This window comes from Pristiophorus japonicus, chromosome 18 (assembly GCF_044704955.1).
Source record: "Pristiophorus japonicus isolate sPriJap1 chromosome 18, sPriJap1.hap1, whole genome shotgun sequence".
In the NCBI taxonomy this organism is placed as follows: domain Eukaryota; kingdom Metazoa; phylum Chordata; class Chondrichthyes; family Pristiophoridae; genus Pristiophorus; species Pristiophorus japonicus.
In genome coordinates, this window is record NC_091994.1 from 22,795,073 (window position 1) to 22,808,458 (window position 13,386).

Below are 13,386 nucleotides of genomic sequence, written 5' to 3' on the forward strand. Positions count from 1 at the left end.
TCATACAACAACAACTTGCATTTATATAATGTCTTTAACGTAGTAAAGCATCCCAAGGTGCTTCACAGGACGTTATCAAATAAAATTTGACACTGAGCCACATAAGGAGATATTAGGACAGATGACCAAGAGGTGGGTTTTAAGGAGTGTCATAAAGGAGGAGAGGGAGGCACAGAGGTTTAGGGAATTCCAGAGCTTAGAGCCCAGGCAGCTGAAAGCATGGCCACCAATGGTAGAGCGAATGAAATAGGGGATGCGCAAGAGGCCAGAGTTGGAGGAGCGCGTGATCTTGGAGGAGGTTGCAGAGATGGGAAGAGGCGAGGCCATGGAAGGATTCGAAAACATGGATTTTTAGTACTGAACACAATTGTTAATTTTGAGCCCAATAGACCATTTCAGGTAAACACTTTCCAGGAAGCTACTCATAGGACATCCTATCTGGATTCTAATCAGCTGATACCTGAGCTACGTAAAGGCTGCAGTATAAATGTTATAGAAACCTGCACATTTATTGGCATCTCAGTTGTCTTTCTCTGTTCTATTGGATAAATATATGTTTAGAGAATAGATTGAAGGCTTTGTCTGTAGCTTTTCACTTTTTTTTTGGTTTACATAAATTGGATAGAATCCATGGTGGCAAAAAATGGGTATAGTCTTTTGAAAGGCCTGTGTAGTCCTTTTCTCCTTCCAAACCTTTTTAAAGAAAAGGGAAATTTAACTTTTTTTGTTCAAAATTACCCCCTTCCATTTTCATGAAAGAAAATAATAATCACGCTTGAATTTTGTTCTTTGATAAAACATTAATTTTACTCTCAATGGGGAGATGCTTGAAAAGGGACTCCCTCCCTGCTATGACGTTGCCTCATAAGAAACAGGATTGGGGAAGTGCAACTTCCAAGTATCACCCAACATGCCCATCTTGCAGCATGATTCTTTGGGACTGGCAGCTTCAGAGCAATTCTGGCCAATTTGAATTTGCAGCCCAGCTCCCCTTTCCACAATGAATTGCTCCTGGATGCATGAAGATCCCCTTTCCTGCTCTGATTGAGGTCACTGGAGTGGCTTGCTGGAAGAGGTTCCCCCAGTAAAGGGAATTGGGTATTTTTGCTGAATTGTCAAAAAATTTTGTGTATGTTACTTTCTTCAATCTGAGTACTTTGAACACATTGATTGTTAACAGCCTGTAATAGACGTTTTACGTAGAAGTTCCTCTTTGTGCGATACCAGATGAATTGGAACCAAGCACTGATCAAACTTGCACAATCTTTATAATTATTATTTAATGTATGCTGACTCGGCGGATAATTCCATCCATTTTAGACCAGTGATTCCAAGCATACAAAGTGCGTAGGCCACCAGATAGTGCAGTTAGTGGGCACAATTCAACGACGTGGATTGTATTTGTCTACAAGGACCTTTGTTGTCGTAAGTGAAGATTTGAGACACACTGTCCCTGCCCAGTTCGAACACTATACAACGTGGCTTGTTGACTGTAAGTAAGACTCAATGTGCCTGACACAAGATGTGTAGTAGCATGCAACAACAACACCGTTTATTTATATAGCGCCTTTAACGGAGTAAAATGTCCCAAGGCGCTTCACAGCAGTGCTACAAGACAAAACACACAAATTTGACACTGAGCCACATAAGAAGTTGAATGTCAACCAGATTAGTGTGTGGTGAGTGAGCCCAAATAGGAGTGCAATATTCTGCAACTGAATAGCAGAGTGTAAGAGCAAGTGAGTGTAAAGTTGAGGTGTTTGCTCCCCAGGTAGAGCCTGCAAGTCTGGCGATTAGGTCGTTTTGAGTTTCTCAGCAGTTTTCATTAGATGGTTTTTATGTTATAAAACACATTATGATTACTGATCACAGTACAATCCTAACTGAACTTTACTTTGTGTTTAGTTTACAGCATTACCCTAGCAGTGAATTTGATAGGCTGCTTAGCTTGGCTGATAGCAGGAGGAGGTGCTATCAACTTTGGCCTGTCAATACTCTGGCTGGTCCTTTTCAGCCCCTGTTCGTACCTCTGCTGGCTTCGTCCAATTTATAAAGCATTTAGGTAAATACTTGTGACAGAAGGCAAAAAGAATGTGTGGTGGATTAATGTAGTCCCTTTAGTTTATATTTCAAGCTTGTAATTTAGCTTCTATTTTTTCCTCCAACAGATCTGATAGCTCTTTTAACTTCATGGCATTTTTCTTCGTTTTTGCCGCCCAGGTTGTTTTGGTAGCTATACAAGCAATTGGTTTCAAAGGATGGGGCGCCTGGTGAGTACTACCACTGGAGGAAGCAGAATTAGACCATTCCCAATGTATGTAGCACTTGCTTTATCCTTTTTCGTCTTTGCTGTTTGGACTGAAAACCACATCAGGTAATGTGTAGCATTTGCATTGTGTTCGTTCATGTAGTACTTCATACCTGTCACAAGATGGCAAAATCACACAGCCAAAAGCTCCAGTAGCTGAAACAAGTCTCCTGTTTATCCTTAACAGATAGTAACTTCCAATACAAGCTTTAATCTTCAGACTGTTTGTTGTGAAGGATCACTTACTGTAGAAGGCTGAGAACAGCTATTATTTGATTTGTTACTCATGGTTTAAAAAAATGTTTAAAGATGACCAAATACAAACGTGTCTAAAGAAATGAGATGACACTAACAAGTGTAAACCAATTAGCAAAATATCTACCAGTAGTCATAAAAGGGATTATAAGTAAGGACATTTAAAAGCATGATTATATAAATTGACTCAATTAATTGAGATGTTGCCAATATATAATCAAAGCCACTAAAACACCCCGATAATAAATAGTACTATAGTGCAGTGTGTCACCGGGTACTGTAGAAAGATATTGAAGGACAAAGGAATATCAATGTTTATTCCAAAAAAAGTCAAAGATAATTAAATTGCATAATATTTAAATTAGTGTCTGCCTGGGTTCAGTGGTAACACTGAGTCAGAAGATTGTGGTTTCAAGCTCTGCTCCGGGTACTTGAGCACATAACTTAGGTTGACACTTCAGTGCAGTACTGTTGGAGGTGCCATCTTTTGGATGAGATAAGAAACTGAAGGCCTGTCTGCCCCCTCTGGGGACGTAAAAGGTCCCATGGAGCTATTCAAAGCAGAGCAGGTGAGCAGTCCTGGTCCATATTTATCCTTCAACCGGCACCACTAAAACAGATGATCTGATAATTTATCTCATTGCTGTTTGTGGGATCTTGCTGTGTGTAAATTTGTTGCTGCCTTTGCTTACATTACACAAGTGATTATTCTTCAAAAGTACCTAATTGGCTGTAAACTGATTTGGGATGTCCTGCATGAAAGAGGTTATGTAAGTGCAAGGTTATTTATTCATTCAATTATTACAAACAAAATCACCTTCTCCAAAGTTTATTTACATTCTTCTTCCCCCTGATTTTCTCCCAGTTTTGGGTGTTAACAATAAAAATAAAAACATCTGACACCACCTGGTTTTTAAATAAGCACCAACTTTAAAGATCCTTATGTATAACATATTAACCCTATTCATTTTTTATTTCAGTGGATGGATTGCTGCCATTGGTTTCTTCTCGGTTAATGTTGGTGCTGGCGTGGTTATGCTCTTCCCAGCAATCATGTTCACAGCAGTAGTGATCCTGAGTGCACTTGTTATTTTCCGTGTAAGTTTTCTCTGAAAATAACTTTCTTTAAAGCACATTTTTCTATTTTTACAAAAGTCCCCCCGAATAACCCCTCTGAGGTTTATTGCCAGTTAATGTTATGAAAAGTTGTGTCAGTGCTTTATACCAAATAGTAAGTTGGTGGAGACTGCTCAAACTCAGTAGAGCATAGGAGCAAAAATCAAGCCTGCTAGAGTATGGGTTTGCATCAGCAGTGTGCAATGTTGAGTTTTCAGTCACATTCATGGAGAAGCTTTAAATAATGACTAGATTACCTCATGAGCAGGTAGTCATTTGAATCATTCCTATTCAACATTGGAAACTTGGTTGCAGGTTGCTCACTTAACCTCCTTGATCTAGTATGTGATGCACCAAGAAAAGAGGAGAGAAAATACAATTTAACATTTTTAAGAGACCCTTCACAAACTCGTCTCACTTAGCACCCCTGGAGCCATTCAACAGGAAACTTTAATGTCTTTTGGTTTGGGAATAATCAAAACCTGTCGCACAGAAGGTTAGGAACATTGTTCCAGTTCATTGCGCCATGCCTTTCTTCCTCTTCCTCATTCTGCCTTTCCTCCTTCGACCTTGACCCTTCGTTCTCTATCTTCCGTATAATCACCCGTCTCCGCCCCTGCCTTAACTCATCTGCTGAAACATTCATTCATGCTTTTGTTATCTCCAGTCTCGAATATTCCAATTCTCTCCCTAACTGGCCTCCCATCTTCCACTCTCCATAAACTTCAGTTCATTCAAAACTCTGCTGCCCGTATCCTAAATTGCACCAAATTCCTTTCATCCATCACCCCTGTGCTCGCTGACCTATATTGGCTCATGGTCGACCAATGCCTCAATTTTAATATTCGCATCCTCCTGTTGAAACCCCTCCATGGCCTCGCCCGTCCCTACCTCTAATCTTCTCCAGCCCTACAACATCTAGGCCGTAAGCTCTGGAATTCCCTCACTAAACCTTATCGCCTCTCCACCTCTCCTCAAAGACTCTGCTTAAAACCTACCTATTTGACCAAGCATTTGATCACCTGTCCTAATATCTCCTCCTTTGGTTCGGTGTGAATTTTTGTCTGATCCTGTGAAGTGTCTTGGAACGTTTTATAGCATTAAAGGTGCTATATAAAGTTTTTCTTCTTTGCCTGCACCCTTCTTCTCCCCTCATTACCACTTATTTTCTGTTTTAAAATTAATATTCTTGTATATATCCAGTGAGAGAATTTTTTTTTCCCTTTTAATGGAAATAGTGTGCAGCGATTTGGTAAATGCTCAAGGAAAATAGTGTGAACTACACAATTAACCCAGTATAGTTGAATGTTGGACTTCAATGCAATGTGCCATAGATTGGTAGGAAGTAGGTTTCAGTTCTTGACTCCCTCCACAGTTTTTGATCTGAACTATTGGCAAATTTGAGTGTTGTCAACTATCAAGCCAGTTAGCAAGTGGAGTTCACCATGTAGGAGACAGTATTAATTCAATGAATATTTGACCTCATTAAACAGGACGATCGTTGCTGGAAGCCTTGTAGAGTTTGCAAATCTTTTCAAACATTGTAAAATATGAAAAGCTGAGGGGAAGGGATTAAAAAAAAAAGATTTAAAGTGTTTTATATTTACAATTATAATTTAACCTACCAGGTGCACAGAATCTACCGGGGTGGTGGTGGAAGCTTCCAGAAAGCCCAAGAAGAATGGAGTGCTGGGACATGGCAAAATCCCCCACCTAAGCAATTAGCATTTCAAACTGTTACTGGTAATACCCTACCACAGTATCCTACAGTACCAAGATACCCTTGTGGAGATGAGTGGTCCTAGGGTGTGCACCTTCCAAAAAAAGTTTACTTTACATATCTTTTGTGATGTAATTTTACATTTAAATCACAAATTAACATTTCTTAATAGAAAATGTAAATGCCTGGTATTATGCTACATATTGAAAAAGTTAAAGCATCTTTCATTTGAACTTATTGCACTACAAAGGCCTCAAAATCATGAGTACTAGCATTGGAAGGGGATTTTTTTTGACTGCTTTTCTTGTGTATGATGTGTACATCATTTGCTTGCTTTTGGGACTGAGGTTTGTGATCAGTGCTAACGGCCGTGGAATCAGACTTTAAAAGGACATCAAAATGGATGTAAATACTTCCAAAATTTAGTCTGTGACTTTTAAAAGTTGAAGTTTATTGTTCTATTTTTAATCTGATCATGATCAAGAGGTAGACTACGTCCCCCACTCTCATCAGCAAAATCTGACCAAAATACAGAGCAGTCAAGAGCTGCACCAATCAAATACAACATGTATTTGGTGTCATTTCCCTGAAATCAACTGAAGATTATCATTTGACAGACTTTGATTAATTCAAGTCATTTCTTCAGTTTGCATATTCTCCCACTTTAAATACATAACGTTTATGGGCCACAGATGATCTGCTTTGCTATTTGCCATCAGAAAGAATGGTCAAAACTGCCCTCACTAAATACATTTCAAATGGATACTCAGGAGTAATATTGAAACTCATCTCTGGGTTTTGAACCCTTGATGAGACTTCTCCCATGTAATCACTCCTAGGTTTCCAGTGTTCTTTTATATAGTAGAATTTTTATTTACAAATTGTCTTATCAAATGGTAAAGTCCCTGTACATCTTTGATTTACTAAGTGCAAGTTCTACAAAAAAGACTACTGCCATTGCTTAAATAACATAACATAATTATACAAGTTTACATTAGTTAAACAAAACATAGTCTGAATAAGCTTACGATCAGGAGAGGTGTCATGAGGCAACAGGTGCATTTAACCAGGATATTGAAGCAGTTGTAAGATGGTTTATCAATTTATTTAATTATCAATAAAGGATTATGATAATTGCAAATACTGGGATGATACAGCCTTGGGGGGAGGGGGGGGGGTAACTTTTAGTTTACAGCCAACTTATACTTGAATCAAAACTATATTTGAGAAGATAATGTTTTGGACAGTAGAGTAAAGATGATGGCAACAATTATTTGAAAATTAAGATTTTATATGTGGGTAACTGTGTCGGGAGATGCACACTGTTGCAAACACGTTGGCTCCTTGAAACATTGCAATACACCAATTATGGAGCCACTTTTGTGGTATAAATCATTAGTGTTACTGTTTGCGTAAGTTCTAAGACTTTTAACACCTACTGTTTACCAAGCCTTTATTTGTGTGAAATTTGTTTTACTTGTCCAATGCGATAGTTACTCTAAGTATATTTTGGCCTTTAAAATGTGATTTAGTGAATAGCGTCTGAATCCATGCGAAACTGTTAGTGCATTAATTGTAATTTAAAAAAAAAAATTTGTTTGGAAAATCTTAATCATACATTTCTATATTAACTGACAGGTGATTGGATACTGGATGATTGATCAGTATAAACTACATTGACATCTTTAAAAAAAAATAAATAAATAAATCTTAATATAACCATTGTTTTTCTAGGTTTTGCCCAATGTAAAAATGTACTTCTGTAGTCCCACCCCATATATCTCAAATTCCACTTAAGTTCAAGGCTGCTGCTTTCATCGGTTAATAGGAATGAAGATTTTTCATAATCTCTAATTCAAACATAAACTTTTTATATAATACTAGACCTTAGTTCCATATGTGTAACTTTATTTGGCCAGAAAACATTCCTGGAATATTGTTAAATATCCTAATACTGACTTTTGAAGTGTGATTTGAGATTTGGTGTTATTGAAAATGGATTGCCATGAGAGCCAGTTACACTTTACATATATTCCAAATAACTGCATTAATCCGAAAAAATACAATTTTCCTCATTTAATTCTTAATATAGTTTAAATCTTTAAAATTTGCATATCGCTTTTTGGAAAAAGCCTTACTTATAGTTCTGAATTTAGTTAGGAGAACTTTCTAACCGTTCCATCCTTTGCTGCTTATCTCTGTAGACCTTGCCTTAAGGGATGTGGATTATCCTTCATAAACTAGTGCAACTTTGTGTTTTAAGGGTATCTAGTGGGCAATATGAACAACCTGTTTTGCCAAAGCATTGACAGCAGTGCTATTTCACATACAGCCAACAGGAGGCATGCTTGGTATGGAGGAAAATTAGGCTTGCCAGTTAATTCAACTGTAGTTATCATATAAAGGAATAAATGGAACAATATAATGGCAGCTATCATTTCTAAGCAGTTTCACACACGTTCTTTAGAGACCTACTTCCTTTCCACACACAGTAAAGGAAGGGATTACATTTTGTTGTTTGTTACATTCTTTGCAGCTAGAAAACAATTAAGGGACCAACAAAATGTTCAGCAGCGACCATTCATATATTTTTCATTTTTTATAAATGTGCTGTGCCCATTTGCCTAAGTGCACTTGCCTATAGTGTCATGTTATAGTTGCCAAAACCTAATGGATGGAAGTGCCTTATAACCGTGTTTATAACTGGAAATGTGCTGTAGAACGAATACATTTCAACACTGGGGACAGTACTGTGGTCTGGGAAGAAGCTCGTGTTATCTTGAACAATTTTGTTTCAGGATTTTTGCCAGTAAAATGCCCTCCCAAGTACTGTATATATTCTAATTGGAATATCTGTGTAATAAGCACTTGGTCACTAACTTTCTAATGTCAATGAATCATTTTGAAAATTACAGAAGAATTTGCCTCATTTTTCCAAATTGTTTGTTTTGGGAGGGGAGAACATTTTAAAGTATATATGCCTGAATTATTTATATTGTCATAAGCTAACAGTTCAAGAAATTGAATTTAAATACTGACTTGTACTCTTGGACTGCTTTGATATATTGATGTAAAGTTGCTGAGACAGCTTTAAACTTTATTAATGCTCTTGAACAGTTGGTTAATTGCAGAATTTGTAGGCTGAAATGTTATATAATAGCAATAACATATGAATAATTTAAGTGTTATACATTAAGGATACATCCGAGAATTCAGCAAACAGCATAGAACCTTGGATTATCAAAATTCTGTTTAGATATTAATTACTGTAGATGCATAATATCACAGGCTTGCTTTCTATATTTAAGTTTTTGCATGAGTGTCTGACATAACCTTCATGGAAACTACTTTAATTGGGAATTAAAGGAGAAATGTATTTTGCTACTTGCCACATTAGCCTCGGTGTTATAACGAGGTAACTGTACAGTTACTGGCACCTGAATTCATATTCCATGTTTTGGCCTTTCAAAACTGGTTGCCAAAGTTAGCTCATGAGTAGACGGTTTGTGTGGAATCTTGTCTGCAGTGATGCTGAGTAGTGGGAGAAAGGGTGGTGGGTGCCACTCTGATTTCATGGAGAAGGGATTTATAAACAAAATATTACATTTTCCAGGCTGCTTGTGACCAGGTTTGAAATCTTAAAATGCAGCGACCAGTGAGAATTGAAGGTCATCTGAATGTCTTGCAGGCATCTCCCCTTTAACATTTTGGATTGTGTGGCAAACCAATATAATACCCGTCCTCGTTAACCTGCGCAAAATACTTGCTTTCAATTTGTTGAAGCAACATGATTTTTCTGAAAGATCGTATTCATTTTGTTAGGTTTTTCTTGGATGAACAGTCCTTGTAACAACTCTTTTTTTTTTTAATGCTGCATTTTTGAAATTTGTAAAGACTGGTAAAAATTAATTTAATATGGAATGATGACTAAAGTCCATTTACCTTACAAAACAACAGCTCGGATCTTTGGTTCCACAAAAACCTTCATTTTGAAAAAGTATATGCATCTAAGTGTAAGTTCTGTTGACAAGCCTAATTCTATAACAATAGGTTAAAATAAGAACCCATAAGCTAACTTCTTGAAATGCATTGGGAATGTATAGAATAGCCATAACATTTTTGATTATTCAAATTGTAATTGATTTGAAGTAGGTCACCAAATATGAGCAGATGTGAGGAAGCGCTGTGAACTCAATTTCTTACTAAAACTATTTTTTATTAGCAACCACAGTGCTTTAAGAGAGAAGTCAAAATTGTCTTTTGTCAAGTATGCTAATGTAGTTTTCAATAATTGCCTTATCACTGAACCAACAGAGTTCCAGTTGGATAATGAGCTCTAGACTTGAAGCTTGCACTATTACTCTAGCTATTTTATGTATGGCAAGGTTAGATATGACACCAAACATTCCATATTGAAGTATAGTTATCATAACCTGCATTAAGCAGATGCTTTTGGCTGATTTATTCTAAGTTTTATATATATAATCAACTTTAAATAATTGCAGTAGTAACTTCAAAATTACATTTTAAATAGATTACTGTATTTTCTTGGCTTGGTATTTAAAGTCCATACCTTGTATTTAGCTGTCAGAACAGAATGCACAAGTTTAATTTTGTAATCTGTGCTTTTATGCCTGAAACTGGAAGATTGCAGTGTTTCATCTCTTGGTTTTCTACCCAGAGTGACACATTTTATGTGTTCTGTAATTTCTTATAGTCTGTAGTAATAATTTTCAACTTTCTTTCTGTGGAAAACACTTATTTGAAAAGTGGAGGTATCAGAAAAATTCCAACACATTGATTCTCAAAATATTTAAAATAGCTACTAAATGACATGTTTATAGATTTGTGATTGGTTGCATCTCTTGCAATCGAATATGAACTGTTCAGTGTAGTATGTATAATTTGTAGGTGTTTGTGAGGAACAAAGTGAGCTAAACCATCTTTCTACAGAGATTTATTGCACAAAGTTGTCATGTCTTGTATCTAGTCACACTCACTTTTTAATGCACACTAATCAACCAGATGCCATTGTCCATCCAAATGGAAGAAAGTACGCATAATTGTGACTTCAGCATTTTAGCTGACTGCTCCTGGTCACCTTCCTGTGTTACAAGCATGATTCAACCTGCTTATTATGATCATTGTACTGCTTTTTACCACTGAATTGTGCAAGCCAGAACACTTCCAGAACTGCTTTGTAATTCTTAAAAATCCCATTAAGAACATATTTTTGACTGCCAAATGTGGGGAATTCCTGCCTAATTAAAAATGTCATGCTGCATCTTCAGGGCTGCAAAAGTTTTCATGACTCCAACACACAAACACTATGCATCAGCATGCCTTTTAACTTTTTGAAAGCGATCAGGAGAAAAATGGTTTTGACCAGTGCTATCTTGCAAAAATGCACCTTCTGTGAGCTGATTGAAAGACTATATTATGTAGATATCCAGCATTTGAAGTGGATGGGAGGGAATTGGATTTAAAAAACAATTAACCATTTTAATATGTTACATGGCATAAAGCACATGCGTGACATATTATGCAAAGTATTTTAGGATGTAAACTTTGGTTCTATTTTAACTTGGGTAAAAGGTTTCCCTTGTACTAAATTTAAACACTAATCTGTTTGACATACTATATATTCCTAATGTTTAGAACTGTATTTTGACATGTGAAAAGTAAAATGATTATGATCTCAACTCTGAGGCACTTATTTTAAAAAAAAGTATATCCATAAAATTTGCATTAAAATATGGTATACAAGTTAATAAATGAAGCTGTATGTCACACAGATCCTTTTCTGCAGATTTGCCATGTAGCTTTGCTATGTGCTGCTTCTGTATTTAAGACAGTGATGCATATTTATTTGTGAACATCTTCGTACAGACTAGAGAAAATGTGTTGAATAGTCTCCGTACAATTTCCAACCAATTTCAGGTTGAATAATGCAACTGTTACAAGTAAAGTGCAAATATCTTGACTGCTATCAGAGATCTGGGTCATGAAATACTTGTACAGCTCTATTATGTATGTCATTGACGTGAGTTTGATTCCTAATGATAGATGTACAATAAGTAAACAAAAGGGATCATTGTCAACTTGTCTTTGACAAGTCTTCAGAATGTTATTACTGAGTAAAACATGCAGCTTTATTTGAAATTCATATGAAATGTGTGTTAAGTCCTTTTCAGTCACTACTAATCTCGACATTCTTTGACTGGATTGGTAGCTCTATTGGCTTGTCTATTTTTTTCATACGTGTTTTAATATAAAGGTAAACACACAGATTTAAAATCTAAATATTCTTTGAAGCAAATACTGGCTCGAACATGATTTTTAATGCAGCAAACATTCCTCCAGTGCTTTAGTTTTTCACATCAAATTTGTATAATTTCATCCACATATTCTGAGTTAGATATTTGTGGGAAGGGATATTAAATCGATAATGTATTTAAAAAAAAAAAAAAAAGACCTACCATTTAGCTTCGAGGTTTAGCATTCATTCTTTGGTGATAAGACTACACTTTCAAAAAAACTTAATTGATCGCTCCCTGTTAAGGCCACGCCAGTTTTTAAAATTCTGGTACCATTTTTTAAGCTGCAACTTTTACACAAATTAGAGTAAAAGATGTATGTTGGGATATATTAATTGAAATACTGTTTGGATTTTACATCCTATATAATTGGGGCTCTGACTAACAGATTTTTCTATTAAACATGTTACACTTTGAAGAGTGCAGCAATAGATTAAATAATAACATTCAAAATCACACAGCAATCTCCAGCCAAGTGGTTCTACAGGCAACCTTCTCCCAGCCTCAGTCAGCACCACTCTGGATTTGGATGTTTGGGAATGGGCTATCTGACTTCCCCCTTCCTCCTTTGTGATTTGTTTAACACCATTTTTGTTTTAATTCACTGTGGAAAAAGGCAGACAAAAAGTGGTACAGCAAATTGACAGCTTAACTTCCAGATAACTTTTGGTTTTGGAAATGATAGATTATTTGCAAAGCAGCTTAATGTGAATGTTTTACTACCAAAGTACTTACTTTTGTGTGCAGCTTCACCAGAAGACAATTGATTCCTATCGGTATACAGCAGAGATTGCCATTCTTATTACCAATGTGGCCTTTTTAAAAATGTGTTTAAGAAAACTTATGATCACCTGATAGTTGAGACTAAAAGAGAGATTGTTAAAAACTTCCTCAGATATTCTATTTTTCCTGTAACTGACAGCTTTACTCATTTGAATATATTTCAAAAAATTCCTGTTATAGACTTTACCTGTTTTGAGATTTTAATCTGTTGTGCATGAAATATTAAATGTAAAAGTATTTTCTCATTTAAGGGAAAATATATTGTTTTATTTAAAAAGAAAACCCTAGTGATAGGCAAAGCTGACAGTACTTTGTGGTCAGAATAATGTGTATTTTATTCTTGTAAAATTGTAACCTTACAATTGCTAATAAATGCCTATGCGAACTGATATGAACACTCTATTCAATCCATAATTTTAATTTGAACCAGCTGGAAGCTCTTGTACCTGTACAATCTGGAAAACCAGCAACTGTATGATGCGTATCTGCTGCTGAACCAGACTGTTTGCATCCTTAGCATCCTATTTGACCTTGAGCTGAGCTTCTGACCCCATATTCTCCATCACAAAGACCACCTACATTCCTTCTGTAACATCGCCTGTCTGCCCCTGCCTCAGCTTATCTGCTACTAAACCCTCATCCATACTTTTGCTACCTTCAGACTTGACTATTCCAATGCTCTCCTGGTCTTCCACCCTCCATAACCATAAGCTCTTGATAAAGGAAAATGTCCCAAGGCGCTTCTCAGGCATGTAATCGGACAAAAATTGACAGACCAAGGTGATTAGGACAGGTGGCCAAAAGCTCTCAAAGATTTGTTTTAAGGAGGGTCTTGAAGGAGGGAGAGGTGGAGAAGTTTGGGGAGGTAATGCCAGAGCACAAAATTT

At 36.4% G+C, this 13,386-nt stretch overlaps 1 protein-coding gene across 1 annotated transcript in view; it reads left to right on the plus strand.

The window, feature by feature from the left end:
* LOC139228595 (secretory carrier-associated membrane protein 4-like) overlaps positions 1–12,883 on the plus strand; it is a 38,019-nt gene extending 25,136 nt beyond the window's left edge. The window contains exons 4-7 of the mRNA XM_070859752.1: positions 1,906–2,062; positions 2,169–2,270; positions 3,544–3,661; positions 5,308–12,883. Coding sequence (XP_070715853.1) covers positions 1,906–2,062; positions 2,169–2,270; positions 3,544–3,661; positions 5,308–5,484 — 554 coding nt within the window. The 3' untranslated portion in view covers positions 5,485–12,883. The remainder of the gene's footprint in view (positions 1–1,905; positions 2,063–2,168; positions 2,271–3,543; positions 3,662–5,307) is intronic.
* The last annotated feature ends 503 nt before the right edge of the window (positions 12,884–13,386 follow it).